The sequence below is a fragment of the Melanotaenia boesemani genome, chromosome 16 (genome assembly GCF_017639745.1).
Source record: "Melanotaenia boesemani isolate fMelBoe1 chromosome 16, fMelBoe1.pri, whole genome shotgun sequence".
In the NCBI taxonomy this organism is placed as follows: domain Eukaryota; kingdom Metazoa; phylum Chordata; class Actinopteri; order Atheriniformes; family Melanotaeniidae; genus Melanotaenia; species Melanotaenia boesemani.
Genome location: NC_055697.1, coordinates 2146530 through 2162513, shown reverse-complemented (window position 1 = coordinate 2162513; position 15984 = coordinate 2146530). Strand labels below are relative to the sequence as shown.

General features: G+C 42.3%; 1 protein-coding gene across 3 annotated transcripts in view; it reads left to right on the top strand.

Moving 5' to 3' along the window:
* Positions 1-15984, top strand: part of hspa12a (heat shock protein 12A) — a 53547-nt gene that overhangs the window by 31781 nt on the left and 5782 nt on the right. Inside the window, exons 7-11 of one of the 3 annotated variants that reach the window (XM_042010620.1) lie at positions 706-877; positions 7466-7552; positions 9406-9510; positions 9598-9856; positions 13302-13405. In XM_042010620.1, coding sequence (XP_041866554.1) covers positions 706-877; positions 7466-7552; positions 9406-9510; positions 9598-9856; positions 13302-13405 — 727 coding nt within the window. Of the gene's footprint in view, positions 1-705; positions 878-7462; positions 7553-9405; positions 9511-9597; positions 9857-13301; positions 13406-15984 lie in introns of all 3 variants that reach the window. The other 2 variants (XM_042010619.1, XM_042010621.1) reach the window with 2 other exon arrangements.

Here is a 15984-nt window from a genome sequence, read left to right as displayed (position 1 = left end):
CTTTCTAGTACCGGGTCGTCCTCTTCATCAGGACCGCCTTCTAGTACCGGGTCGTCCTCTTCATCAGGTCCGCCTTCTAGTACCGGGTCGTCCTCTTCATCAGGACCGCCTTCTAGTACCGGGTCGTCCTCTTCATGAGGACAGCCTTCTAGTACCGGGTCGTCCTCTTCATCAGGTCCGCCTTCTAGTACCGGGTCGTCCTCTTCATGAGGACAGCCTTCTAGTACCGGGTCGTCCTCTTCATCAGGTCCGCCTTCTAGTACCGGGTCGTCCTCTTCATGAGGACAGCCTTCTAGTACCGGGTCGTCCTCTTCATCAGGTCCACCTTCTAGTACCGGGTCGTCCTCTTCATCAGGTCCACTTTCTAGTACCGGGTCGTCCTCTTCATCAGGATCACCTTCTAGTACCGGGTCGTCCTCTTCATCAGGACCACCTTCTAGTACCGGGTCGTCCTCTTCATCAGGACCACCTTCTAGTACCGGGTCGGACCTTTTTAATCCTGGTGTGATAGATGAAGCAGGTGGTGGAAACCTTCCTCAGAGGTTTTCTCCATATTAACATGACAGCATCACACAGTTGCTGCAGGTTTGTCGGCTGCATCCATGATGAGAATCTCCCGTTCCACCACATCCCAAAGCTGCTCTACTGGACTGGATGTGACTTGAAAAGGGCTCACATTGTCCTGGCTGTATTTTGTCTCTGCAGTCAGGTCTGGTTTCCCGGGACAACCCAGAGCAACTCATCATCGCCTTAGAGCCGGAGGCAGCGTCCATCTATTGCCGCAAGCTCCGCCTCCACCAGATGATGGATCTGGGCACACAGACCACCCAGAACGGTTTCAGCCCTACTGACAACGTGGGAAGTGGGATGAGCCAAGGTACGACTGCTTGGAACTCAGCTTACCGAATGCATCAGTCATTGTCAGTTTGACTTGTAACATTTCTCCATCTTATTTTCTTCTTGTTTGTTGTTTGTGTCATCAGTGTCTCCAGGTAAACAACTGTTTGCAGTCACACACAGATTGCATGAGGGTTCAGATGCACATAGACTTTTATTTCTTTTAAACCTCACATTTCAACTTGCTTTTGCTTCTTTTCTCTGCATCCTGTAAAACCACTGATGGGTTATGACAGTACTGAGGACACTGATATGTATGCACATGTAGACTGGATAGAAGACAGAAATAATCTGGTTTTTAACAGCCACAAATTACTCATTATAAACTGTTATGATGTGCAGAAACTCCAGATTTATTTCAGTGTGTTACACAGAACTACACGTGAAGCAGCAACAGCACTTATTCACCTTTTATTCCCCACAAATTTTCACTCTTTGGGTTTAAAATGTTTGTTCACAACCACAAAAATAATGAATTGTCTGGTGCTTTTACAGCGCAACCTCATCTTTCCTCCACACAGTTTGTGTTTTCTTGCATGTAAAGTAAATAAGTTCAGCTTCAGCCGGTTATTCCTTATTAAATTCATCAAATCACCTCCTATTGGTTCATCAGGGTGTGTATGTCATGTAAGGGTGTGTGAAAGAGAAACGAGCTGCAACCATCAGTTCATTCGCTATTTCAGCAGAATTTCTGCCACTTTATAACAAACCAAAGCTTGAAAATGACAGCTGTTCTGTGAGCATCGTGTCAACAGTCATAGCGGTTGGAGCGGCCATGTTGAAATGGAGGAAAAGATGTTACAGTCTGATGTCGCTGGTCGGAAGCAAATACTTCCTGTTTTATGGCTGTGGATGGTTTTTAAAGCTCATGTACTCACAGAGTTGGTAATGACCCATTTGAGATGAGGGACAGATGGACGACCCGAGGCTTGAAGCAGAACTTCAGGTCTAGCTGGAACACATGGCAGAAGTTCTAGTAACAACACAGATAACAGGAAATTATTTTCAAGCGCAAAAATAACTCATTTTATAGAATTAGTAAGAACGTCATTATTATTATTTTTTATTAGTCCACTACCCACAGCTGGTGACCATCGGTGAGGGTAGGAATGTAGATCGATCAGATCGATGCAGAGTCCACACCACTGCAGACGTTGCACCGATCCGCCGCTCCTTCCTTCCCTCACTCCTGAACAAGACCTTGAACTACTCGAACTCCTCCTCAAGATCTCATTCCCGACCCGGTGAGAACACTTCAGCCGTTTCCGGCTGAGAACCATGGAGGTGCTGATTCTCATCGCGGCCGCTTCCCTCTCGGCTGAATCGTTCCAAAGAGAGTGGAATATCCCGTATGCAGATATAAAAACTATTATCAGATTATTATCTTGTGTGGAACAAGCTGGAATATTTCTGTGCACCTGCACACAGATCCTTGTGACAGGGATGGGAAGTTTTTAATCCCAGACACACCAGAGCGGGTCTTGTTTACCTCCAGATGGCTTCTGGTTTAATGACTCTAAGTTTTTCACCTTCAGCTGGAGTCCCTGTTATTCTTTTTCACATCTGAACAGACCAGTTCTTCTGTTTCATACTAACCAGAATAATAAAAGTAGACATAAAGAATTCAGTGTTTAACCAAGCCAACTTTATTTATAAGACCTTTTATGGACATTTTTTGGGTGGTTACCTGTGCAAAGTAGGGCTGGCTGGTCTGTCCTTTCGACTTTTCCTTTCATTGGTATTCACCAATCTAAGAGGAAAGATATGAACAATTCGATGGTCTATGAACATGTTCATGAATCTCATGGAGGGTTTTGGTAAAAACGTCTCAAGTACAAATTAAGAACAAATTTAAGAAGATCTGTAAGAAGATGTTGGTGAATGAGGTCCTATGTTGTATTACATTTGAATTATTAAAGACCACGTTCAGCAGGTGGATCTGGAAGTCTCAGGGACCTGGACATGGAGTGATGTTGTGGTCGAGCGAACGGATCTGGCATGTCTGAAGTCTTTTGGACCGCTGGTGTTAGACGAAGACCAGCGATACAATCAGATCCGTCTTTACTGCAACTTGATCCTGAATGAATGAAATTTAGTTTAATTTTCCCTTGAGGAGTGTTTGGATCTATATGTTTGTACTTCACCTAACGTTATTTAAAAAAGTGACATAATCATGAATGTAGGTTTATTATTGTATTTTTCTGAACAGAACAACAGAAAACAACATAAATGCTGATTTTGCTCAGTGTCAGCTTTCAGATGTTCCTTAGAGTTCTCCTGAGTGTTCGGAGGATTTGTTCTCAGCTAAGAACAAATTCAAAGATTCGAAGATTTTGCTGAATGCCATGATTTTTATAAAATGTTTGTAAGTGGGATTTAAGAACAAATTTGTTTGTAGGAGCGGTTGGTGAAGGAGGCCCGTTATCCGTAGCCTTAAACAGTACATTAGTTAAAGAGAACTGGTCAGGGATTGCGGCTTCCTGTCGGCGTTTTATTGTCTCCTGCAGGACAAACTAAGACCTGAACAACATTTCCACTGACACGCATTCTCTGAGCCTTCGTCTCAGGAGGTTAGTGTTGCTGCTGTAATGATGTTGTTGCAGGAATGTAGGCTGATGTCATGTTAACAGTAGACATTTTTCGTGGCCTTTGCACAAATAATGAGAATCAGAAGAGGTGTCCTTCCTTTCTGTCTTCTTTCCTCTGTGTAGGAAATGTGCCTCTGACATTTACTTCTGTCAGCGCTTCCTGCTTTAACCAGTTACAAGGCTCCACTGCCCTCCATGTTTAATAGCCTGAGTGTTGTTATTAAATAAGTCAAAACATGATGTTTTTTTTTCTAAAAAGCTTGGATTCACAGACCTGCTTACTGCTGTTATAAACTTAAAGTTGAAGTAAAATAAGACGTTTTTAGTCATTGTTAGCAGGGAGGAGTTTGCTGGACCCACCACCACGTATGTGGGCCCCCGGCTGTGGCCTGGTGTTTACATGCTGGTGCTTTTGAAAGGATGCAGATGACAGAAATTGTCAAGTTGTGTCATTGAATCATTTTTCAATGGTGTTAATAATTTTAATCAACTTACACTGAGTTTGTAGCACAAAGACAGAGAAAAGCCCAAATCAGTCAGACAAATCGAAAAGTGGTTGAGAGCCGTGTCTCAGGACTCAGTCTGCAGCTTTTACACATGCTGTTTTATCTCGTTCTGTCTCGTTCGGCTTCTGAAACCAAATCCAGCCACAAAGGTGTGCAGCTAAGAGACTGGTAACCATGGCAACTGAGGATGGGGAGCTGAGTCTTGGGCTGGAAATTGGAAAATGTTCATGTACAACCTTTGCTGTCTGATCACAGCCATCCAGGTTGTGTGATGTGCGAATCAAAACTAAAATGTTAAAATCTCCAAGACCATTTATTTCTATTCTAGAATAGAATTTTTAATGTTAAAAGATCAATATTTTAATCATTTGGGTTAAATGTGTAGTTTATCACTAACTGGAATACAGTTACGTCATATTTTTAACCCATAAACAACACTGTTGTTATGCATCTCAGCAGAAGAATTCACAGCTGTAAACCCACCGCAAACAACTTTATTCTCCACTTTATGAAGCTTCTGGCAGTTTTTAAGCCTTACATTTAGAATATTTGTCATCAAGTGTTCAGGAACAAAATTCTTGTGTCATTATATTGTATTTTCTCGGGGAGAGAAGCTGATTTTGGGTAAATAGGTTTTTTTCACAGGGTTAACAGAATCAACCAAAAACCACTTTATCCTTCTTATTTATGAAGATTCTGAAAGTTTTCCTGCCTCACGTTTAGAGGATGCTGCAGGATGACCCATTTGACATATCACACAATGAACCAGTCAGGGGTTCATTCTGGTCCACCCTCCTGACCAGTGAGTGGTGGTGCTCTCTGACACGAACACAAGAACAGGTTGTTGCATCTATTTCACGTCTGACTGTGACCAGAGCGGGATGGAGGAAGGCTGCTTGGAAAGTGATTTTTTAATGGTTTTTGTACAAATTATCGGATCACAGACCAGGTCCAAGTGTGTGGTGCTTTTTTACTAGTTTTTCTTCACTTTTTTTTAACATTAGATGATCACTTTAGTTGTTATGACCAGGTCAATATTTTATAAAACTGAGACCTTAAAAAGGTCTTCCCTGGTCAGTGGTCCTGCCTGGCTCCCCATCTGCACTCTCTAGACCCGCCCCTGCACATCTGAAGCATAAATCCTGTCTACCACCAGCCTGCTACTGTGTTAGAGAAGAGTTCTGACAAAAACAATACTTTGAGGTAAATGTGTGTCGGTATGAAAAATGAACCGCTAGCTTCTTCCTTATCTGCTGAACAATAAACAGAACTAGCGTCAGAAAAACCAACCAGCTGATCACGGAGAGTCAGGGAACAACAGGACAGGGAGGGGCTGAGATACCAGCAGATACCTGCTTTTTTAAAACCCAATTCTCCATGGGTGTGATGCCCATGGACTGTTCAGTCGACGTTCTTTTTATACTCAAATCCGTCCACATCCAGCCAGCTGATTTTGTTCCACCTCCACGTCCCGCCGACACGACAGAGAAATAACGGCTGTATTGGGCTTATCGATTAGTTAGCGCGTCAACGCATTATTTTTTTATTTCAAAATCCCGTTCTGGGCGTAATCTGTGGCACACATTGGTCTATGTGAGACCCTGCAATCGGTATCGCTGACACTGGCTTGAATTTTACTTGGTATCAGATCTTCATCAGATAGGTATCAGAAAGAAAATCAGTGGTATCACACATCACTACCACGCTGCATATGAAAGGTAACATTCGAATGGCAGATAATCACTGAATCAATCATCATCACCTCCATCATCATGAGAGTTTCTGTTGCTAACTGATGAAGCTCAACGTCCACGGTGAGAATCTTCTGACCTGATGTTGAGCTGCCGGATGAGATGTGTGTCGCTGTGACTGAGATTCATCTGCTTGGCCCGATGCTGGTGTTTAGCAGAAGAAGCAGCCGTGATCTGCTCCGGTGGCTCTGTGGTGAGAAGAGTCATGAGAGGGAGTTTAGTCCTCCAAGGGAAAAGTAGAACTGGCGCTTTCATGTTCTGTGACCCAGGGGCTGTTTTTGAATTGGGTGTGGAGCAGGTGTGCAGGACAACCAGCAGAGTTTGACTGAACAGCAGCTGGAAATCTGAGAGGCCAGATGTTGGCTTTCTGTGATGGATGTCATGGAGGAGCTGGATTAAAGGAGTGTGACAGAAGATCTTTGAGAAGAGAGACTCTTGGGACAGAAACAGGAGTGAGGGTAACCGCATGGGAAGTGACAATGGCCACGTTTACATGAGAGTTTTTATTCCCCTTTAATTCAGAATAAAAATTAAATCCTCTTTAAATGACCTTGTAAACACCTAATTCTGAATGAAAAATTCTGAATTAAACTTAAATCCAGTAGCTGGTTTATTCTGATTTTAAATGTGAATTAAATAATCAATCATGTATTTGTTCATCCCATAACAGACACTTTGATCCAAAGCGACTTACAGCGACAGACAGTAGTGTTCAGTGTTAAGCATAATACTCGTCCTCTGGGGGAATCGAACCCCAGTCGATCGCATGCTCTGCCAACTGAGCTGTCCAGCCACCATTCTGCTTTAAATTAATTCTGGATGTTCTGAGCATGCTCCTTCCCTTGTCCTGTCACCATGACGATACGGTCCTCTTCCTCCCTCCTCCTCCTCCTCCTGACCAAAGTGAAGCAGTCTGCTTCAAAACTAGAATCACAATCAGCGAGTAAATAGTTCTTATTACTCTTGCTCTTCCATGTTGTAGACACAACGAAAAGAAGCAGGAACTGGAGTTTGTTTTCTTCCAGTAGACATAAATACATCACGTCCACCCCCGTCCAGTCACAGTCCTTCCCCTCCCCCAGGTCTAAAGCAGAATGGAATGAAGGCGTGTTTTCCATGTAAACCTTAATTCGGAATTACCACTTCCATGTAAACTTGAAGGCGAATACTTTAACTCCAGATTATTTAATTCTGAATAATTATTCCAAATTAAAAAACATAATGTAACCGTGGCCATGTGCAGACACTAAGAAAGGAAACAGGGGGAGGGGCTTATGGTGTCAAACTCATTTCAGTTCAGGGGCCTCATCTAGGGTAATCTGGGGGGGGACCAGTAAAATAACAGCATAGTAACCTATAAACAATGAAAACTTCACATTTTAACCCGTGTTTTAGAACAAGTACATCATCAAGATGTTTAGCTTTAATGAATTTTACTTTTAGAAAACAATGTGAAATTTATGGAGAAAAAAATATTTTCCGTTACAACTAATTCATTTTATTTATGTGCATAGCTTATTTACAAGTGTGTCCAAACCTGCACATGTCTCCAACACTGAATAACCTTGTAGGAACGAGACGTGCTGACCATGTGGATCCATGTCCACCTCAGCCTGCTGCTTGCCTCACACACACACACACACACAGCTGTATTTCCATGTAAGCCACACAGCTTCACGCCATCACCACACTCACGCAACATTTTCTCTCTGTTAACAAGCAGCTAAGGAGCATGTTCGGCGCAACCGGCAGAGCCGCACCTTTTTGGTGGAAAATGTCATAGGGGAGCTTTGGTCGGAGCTGGAAGAAGGTAGAGTCTTTCTCTTCTTGTCCTCATCTGTTCTGCTCTTCTTCTCCCTGTTTGTTTACTTTAGAAAAAAACAGCATGTTTCTCTTTCTAGAGACTAACAATCACAGAAAGTCACAGGTTGTCATTTTTACTTGTCTTGTGGTTTTATTCTGCAAATTTTTCACGATTTATTCACCTCACCCTTCCAGGAAAACCACATGCAGAGCACATGTGGAAACATGGTTGTGAAACATTTTTATCACACGTTTTTTTTTATCATACTTACATATGAATCACATGTGAATCATATGAAAATGTTCCAAAAGCACATATTTCCACACGTATTTCTCATGAGGTTTTTGTGTAAGACTTTTGTGTATTATTATTATTATTTTTTTATTATTATTATTATTATTATTATTATTATTATTATTAATTATAATATTATTATTTTATTATTATTATTATTATTATTACTATTAATTATATTATTATTATTATTGGTATTATTATTATCATTACTATTATTAATTATAATATTATTATTATTATTAATTATAATATTATTATTATTATTATTAATTATAATATTATTATTATTATTATTATTATGAGTGGTAGTAGTAGTAGTAGTAGTAGTAGTAGTTAATAATAAAGATAGGCCCAGTGATGAAGAGTCTTTAGGAACAGGCTCATTGTGTGACTACACTCACCGGCCACTTCATCCACCTGTTCTACTTCCTGTTAACACAAATATCCAACCAGCCAATCACATGTCAGCATCTAGTCACGTAGAGATGGTGAAGACGACTTGCTGAAGCTTAAACTAAGCATCAGAATTATAAAGAAAGGGAATTTAAGGGACTTGACTGGATATTTACTGGGATTTCCACCCACAACCATCTCCAGGGTTTCCAGAGAATGGGTCTGAAGAAGAGAAAATATCCAGAGCAGCAGTTGTCTGGACCAGGATGTCTGGTTGATGTCAGAGGTCAGAGGAGAATGGACAGACTGGTTGGAGATGACAACAGGAAGTCAAATCCGCTCTGGTTCCAGCCAAGGTCTGCAGAGCAGCACCTCTGAACACACAAGACGTCCAAACAGTTGGGCTCCAGCAGCAGAAGACACACCGGGTGCCTCCTGCCAGCTAAGAACAGGAAACTGAGGCTACAATTCACACACACTCACCAACACTGGACAATAGAAGATGGAGAAACGTTGCTGGTCTGATGAGTCTCCATTTCAGCTCCACATTCAGATGCTCGGCTCAGAATCTGCTGGAAACATCATGAAAACATGGATCCATCCTGCCTTGGATCACTTCAGCTCTGATAAAGTGGCCGTTGAGTGTAGATGGCTTCCCGTCTGATCCAGTTTGCACATCAGATAAAGGGTCAGTAAATCTGCTCTACAGCCTTCAGCAGCGTAAACACAACCTGTGACTGAGTCATCAGACCTCTGCATGGTGTTGTGCTTGTGCCTGTTCTAACCAGCTGCAGATACCATCTCAGCTTCATTTCCTCTGTCTCAGCTTCTCTGTGACACACCCTGCTGGTGCTGCAGTCAGACACACACAGGCAATTTCACTTGTTTCTTCCAACAAATATGAACAACATGTATAAAAATCTGCTTTGAGACAGACTGGTTGTCAACCAGCTTTACATTACACACATCTCTTCCTTGTTTGTGTCTTCACCGCTGGGTTGAGCCAGGGAAGACGAAGAACACCAGGAACGTTTAAAAGGCCACATCCATCCTCCTTTCCTGCAGCAGAGAGGTGGAGGAGGAGGTGGCTGCTGCTGGATGATTGCATGTTTTAAATGCCCTGCCCATGCATCTACAGCGTCTTCTACTTTCATGTCTTCTCTGTACAGGTGACCGTTACGTGGTGGTGGACTGTGGTGGAGGAACTGTGGACCTGACGGTCCACCAGATCCGGCTTCCAGAAGGACATCTCAAAGAGCTCTACAAGGCCTCAGGTAATAAATACTCTGTGTGGCGTTGTTCTTCCTGCAGATCCAGTTTCAGCTTGCTTTAATTTGATTCATATCCACCTCTTTCCTCAGGTGGACCCTACGGCTCCATCGGGATCGATTATGAATTTGAGAAGTTACTGTGTAAGATCTTTGGCCAGGATTTCATTGATCAGTTTAAGATAAAGAGACCAGCCGCCTGGGTGGACTTGATGATTGCGTTTGAGTCTCGGAAGAGAGCAGCCGCCCCCGACAGAACCAACCCTCTCAATATTAACCTGCCCTTCTCTTTCATTGACTACTACAAGAAGTTCAGGGGCCACAGCGTGGAGCACGCCCTGCGCAAGAGCAAGTGAGTACAAAGAGAAAAGCAGGAACCAAACCAGATCCGACATGTTGGGATGATCCTGACCTGGAAAACGGTTTTCTGATAAACAGGAAGCAGAGACATCCTTCTGAGTTTATTTACAAGGCTTTGATGGAAAAAATTATTTCATAATTACAAATGTTAAATGAAAAATAATGAACAACCAGTAAAAGAAGAAAAAGATTAATTCATTCGTGGATAACCACAGACGGGCCTCATTTAATAAGCTGGCGTAGGAACAAAAACGTACGCCAAATATAGTCAACTTTTAGGATTTATGAAAAGAACTTGACGGGAAAATGTTCCTATCTCCACGGCAACTCTGACCATAGCGTACGCACATAATGTAGAAAACAGGAAGTACGATGAAGAACGATGAAGAAGTAGGAAGAATGATAAAAAAAAAACAATAAAAAACTATCAAGAACTAGGAAGTACGATGAAGAACAATAAAAAACTATGAAGAATGAATAATGATGAAGAAGGATGAGGAAGAGCAGACGTGGTTCATCCGCTAATGGAGGCTCCTTTAGCTTTCCTGCCTCATGTGCAGCCAGCCATGCAGATCCATGGCAGAGTCCTTCGCTTCTTAGCTTCTTGTTGTCTGACGGGGATGGAAAGCAGATGAAATTTAATTATGAAAATCAGTGCCCCTATCATTTATCAGAAGAACCTGAGCAGACAACAAATCAGAGCCCTGGAGCCCTGTGAGTCCATGTCTGCATGGATGCTCACAGTGCAGGTCATTAAATGTTATTTATATGAGGGACTCTGGAGTCCTCCTGGGCTCCTGACTGGAAATGTTTCTTTTTACCGGAAAATCTGGTGAAGAGACAACACCATCACACATGTGGGATCACAGCAGATGGATATTATGGATTATTTCAGGATCTATTATTCAACAGATGGTATCAGGTATGAGAGATATTGGTCTCCAGAGACAGGACTGAGCCTTTTAAAACATCTATTGATCTTCTTAGTACGGAGTTTTTTTCTCTGCTACTGGTGGCCAAAATCCAGAAGCACAAAAGGCTGGCTGTGTAAACCTGGAACAGAGTCTCATCAAGCAACATGCAAACTTTCCGATCTCGTTCATGGAAGCCACTGAAATATGAGCTTATTTACCTTCATATTGATTTTAAGAGTCAGTTTTACCCCTTTAAAGTTCACACTAAGGAAAAAAAAAACAAGTAAAACAGATGGCTCTGGCAGGTTTATTTACACAGATTTTAAATAAAATTCATTATATTTACTGTCTGAAATATTTGCTCTGAGAGACAGTAGATCAGGCAGTTAAAGGGTTAAGTTCAACATGAGGAAATCTGTCATATTAGATACGTCTAGATGAGAAAGGTACATGTTTTGACCTCAGTTGGAGTCTCTTCTGCAGGTACACTCGCAGACAAGGGTGGAAATCAGATCTGCTTCTAGTCACTGCTGAATAAACGTTTGGCAGATGTGATGGTGTCCAAAAAAAATCTAGTTTGAAGGTAGTTTGAATGATGATTATGGAGAGGGGTGGTTGTGTTAGGTCAACACAGTTCATTGTTCATTGTTCATCATCCGACTTTTTAAAACCAGTTTTCACCTCAGTAGAAAGTGATCTCCTACTGATAGTTAACAGTTCGCTGGCATCAGGCATTTTTCCCAAGTCACTAAAGATAGCTGCTATTAAGCCTCCTAAAGAAAAGGACTCTAGACGCCTCTATAATGAACAACTATAGACCGTCTCTAACCTCTTTTATTTCCAAGATTATTGAGAAAGTTGTATTTCACCAGCTTAATGACTTTTTAAATGAAAGTGGAAATCTTGATAAATTTCAGTCCGGCTTCCGACCTCATCACAGCCCTGAAACAGCTCTGGTCAAAGTGTTAAATGACATTAGGTTAAATACTGATTCTGGTCAAGTATCAGTCCTGGTTCTGGTCTAGTACTAGTCCTGGTTCTGGTCAAGTATCAGTCCTGGTTCTGGTCTAGTACTAGTCCTGGTTCTGGTCTAGTATCAGTCCTGGTTCTGTTGGATCTCAGTGCTGCGTTTGATACTGTAGATCACAGAATCCTGTTGCACAGGCTGGAAAACTGGGTTGGACTTCTGGAGCGGTTCTTAACTGGTTCAGGTCCTGTTTAGAAAGCCGGAGTTCTTTTGTTAAGATCGGCATGAATCTGAGCGAGTGGCCATGACTTGTGGAGTCCCCCAGGGGTCAGTCCTTGGACCTCTTCTGTTCAACTTGTATATGCTCCTTTTGGGTCAAATATTACAGAACTATAGCATCAATTATCAAAGTTATGCAGATGATACACAACTTTATGTGTCTCTGTCACCAGATGACTGCAGTCCAATAGACTTATTGTGTCAGTGTCTGGAGCAAATAAACACCTGGATGAGGGAGAATTTTCTCCAATTAAATGAAGACAAAACTGAAATTATTCTGTTTGGTAGCAAAGAGAAGAGGGTCAGCATTGGTAAACACCTGGAGACTCGGGCTCTTAAAATGTTAATAGACTCAGACCTGACTTTCAGCAGCCACATCAAAGCTGTCACTAAGAAGCTTTTTACCAGCTCAGAAACATCAACAGAAATAAAAGAAAACCACTAACCAGTGAGGCTAATCGAAGAAAAAGGCTTCAGGTTGCTAGGGAGCATAAAGACTGGACTCTGGAGCCTTGTGGTCATATGGTCTGATGCGTCCAGATCTACCCTGGTCCAGAGTGATGGAGCATCAGGGTAAGAAGAGAGGAGGATGAAGGGATGCAGCCATCATGCCTAGTGCTACTGTACAAGCCTGTGGGGGATGTCTGTGATCTGGGGTTGCCGCAATAGTCAAGTCTAGGTTCAGAGATGTGTCCAAAGAATTAGCTCAGCTGATACCTGAACTAATTGAATGAGCAGGTTTTTCCGTCTTCCCTGATGGCATGGCCATATTCCAAGATGACAATACCAGGATTGATGGGGCTCAGATTGTGAAAGAGCGGTTCGAGGAGCAGGAGACATCATTTTCAGACCTGAACCCCACTGAGAATCTTTGGGATGTGTTGGAGGTCCAACTTTCCAATCATCAATACAAGATATTGGAGAAAAATGAATGCAACTCTGGATGGAAATAAATAATGTGACTCCCTAGAAGCTTTTTGAGATCATGCCACAGAGAAGCTGCTGGACTCAAAGATAATAAAGATGCAATGAAATATTAGAGTGGGGCTTTTTCTAGATGGGTGGTGTATGAAGTAGGATCATTCCATCAGGGTGTGAGATCCTGAACAAATCCTGAACTCCAGGTCCTAAATAAACTCAACAGAAATCTGTTTTTTCAGCTGCTAATAAAATATCTGGTTTCAGATTCGTTCGTCTCTCTGAAGCTTCGGTCACAGATTAATTTCATCACTGTTGTGAAGATATTAACATGCTTCTCTTCTCTCTTCTTCTCACAGTGTGGACTTTGTCAAATGGTCATCTCAGGGGATGCTGAGGATGAGTCCGGATGCCATGAATTCCCTGTTTAAACCAACCATACAGCACATCATCCAACATCTCAGTAAGCTCTATGTGACTATTAATGAAGTCTGTAATGTTGACTTTTTTTTTTTTTTACCCTGTCCTGTCCAGCATCCTAACATACAGAACGGTGGTCTGTGTGCCATATTTTGCTTGACAGATTTGCTCTACCAAGGGAGACATGTTATATACATGGCTGCCCTTGATATTTTTATTATTTTTATTGTAATCTTAATTTCTTTAGTCTTTATATGTCAGTGCCGAACTTGACAGGGAGATAGAGGAAGTGGGAAAAAAAGGGAGAAAAGGACAGGATTAAAATGTGGAGATAACAGTTGTCTAGGCTTCCTAAAACACACCACAAAAAAACAAAATAAACTACCACAGTACTACATGATACATAAAGAAAATAGGATAATGATGATATGAAAAAGTACAGCAGTCATCAAACGTACCTGCAGAGAAACGTACCAACACACAAACATCTAGTCAGAAGCAGATGGAGAGACAAGCACGTTTGTGAGCGTGCACGTGTGAATGTGCGTGTGTGGCCATGCAACAAGGAAGAAATGTGTGCTTGCAAGGGGGCCGTGATCACGCCGTACCCCAAAGCATCAGTGGGGGACGGGGGAGCCCGAGGCCCCAAAGGCCCAGCAGGTCCACGGAGCACCAAGCCCAGGACGGCCAACGCAGACAGAGCAGCGGCCCACTCAGACCAGAGCAGAGGGCAGGGGCACCGGGCAGCCCAGGCAACAGTGAGCAGGCCCTGCGGGCGTTGGGCGCTGCGGTGCAGGCCGCACGGAGGGCAGGCACCCCACAGGCCCAAGGGCCACCCATTCCCTCCAGCAGAGCCCCGCCCAGGAACACGACAGGTCCAGACCGCCCCAGGCAAAACCACCACCGGCCACGCCAACCCAAGGCTAGGTACCCCAGAGACAAGAACATGTCCGCAGCCCCCCCCCATATCCCCTTTACGCTCCCCAAAAAAAACCCTCTTTACACCAACCCTCACCCATTTACTGCCCCCATGAGTTGTAAATTTGGGCTGTCTGTCATATTGAAGGCATTAAGACATATTTGTAGCCAAAATGGTTGACTAGGATTGATGGATAAATCTATCTCCCATTTTGAAGTAGGTAGGGAATTTGAGTCATCTATTTCTAACATTAATCTGTATATTTTTAAAAGTAGTTTTGGGGCACAGAGGGCCATAAAATCTGCTACCATTGGAGGAAGTTCCAGGTCTGTTTGGTGTTTGTTCCAGATGGCTGTGAGTTTACATGGTATTATTGAGGAGTTGGTTTTTTGAGAAATTCCCACCAGGCTGTCAGAGAAGTGCTGATGTTGACATTTTTGAAGCACTTTAGCTCTTTTATACTTGAGCTGAAAAAAGGAAGATTAGAAATTTCCAAATTGTCACATAATGTCTAATCCTCCCCTGTCTTTTGGCTTCTGTAAAGTTTTTAAACTGATCCGGGGAGGTTTATTTTTCCAGAGGAATCGGGATGTGTGATTCTAGGGATTTAAACTAGGTGGAGGGGGGTTTCATAGGAATCATAGAAAACAAATAGTTGATTTTGATTTTGGGTAGAACTATCATTTTTATAGTGGCAACTCTCCCCATGAGTGAAATGGGTAGAGATTTCCAGCAGGCAAGATCATCTTCTATAGTATTAAGAAGGTGAAAGTGATGAAGTTTTGTTAGTTCTGAGAGCCTAGAGGGAATATTTACACCCGGGTATCTAATGTTACCTGATTTTAAGGTGATGCTGGGTAGATTTTGAAAGCTACAGTTGATGGGTAGAACTGTACTCTTAGACCAGTTAATGGAGTAATCTGACAGTGATGAGAATTTATTAATTAGTGAGATTGTTTCAGATAGAGAGGTTTGTGAGTTCTGGAGGAATAGTAAAACGTCATCAGCAAAAAGGCTTATTTTATGAAATATATTTTTGGACTGAATGCCTTTAATAGCTTTATTTTGTCAAATTGCAGCAGCTAGCGGTTCAATAAATACAGCAAAAAGTGAGGGAGATAGTGGACAACCTTGTCTGGTGCCCCTTTGTAGATTAAAACTTGGAGAGGTTTGGTCATTTGTTCTAACACTCGCATTAGGAGAACTGTATAAGATTTTAATCCAGTTAATGAAAGATGGTCCAAAGCCGAATCTGTTTAAAGTAGCTAGTAAATATTTCCAGTTAACACGATCAAAAGCTTTCTCTGCAACTAAAGAAACTATTATTGTTTCCAGGTTATTGATGGTAGAATAATCTATTATATTAATTAGTCTCCGCATTTTAACAGAGGAATGTCTGCCCTTTACCTGGTTTTAATAGTACAGTAAAGGTGGCAGAGTTTATGTTTGGGGATAAGTAACCATTTTCCTTTATTTGTGACACCATTTTGAAGAATGTAGGGGCCAGTGTTGACCAGAATTCTTTATAGAACTCTGCTGGGAAGCCATCCGGACCTGGGGCTTTTTTACAGGGCATATGTTTAAGGGCTTCGTGTAGCTCCTCCACTGTGAGGGGGGAATCTAAGGCCGTGACTTGTTCCTGCTGTAAACCTGGAAGATCTATATTGTTAAGACAAGTATGGATATTGTTGTCTGATGTCTGT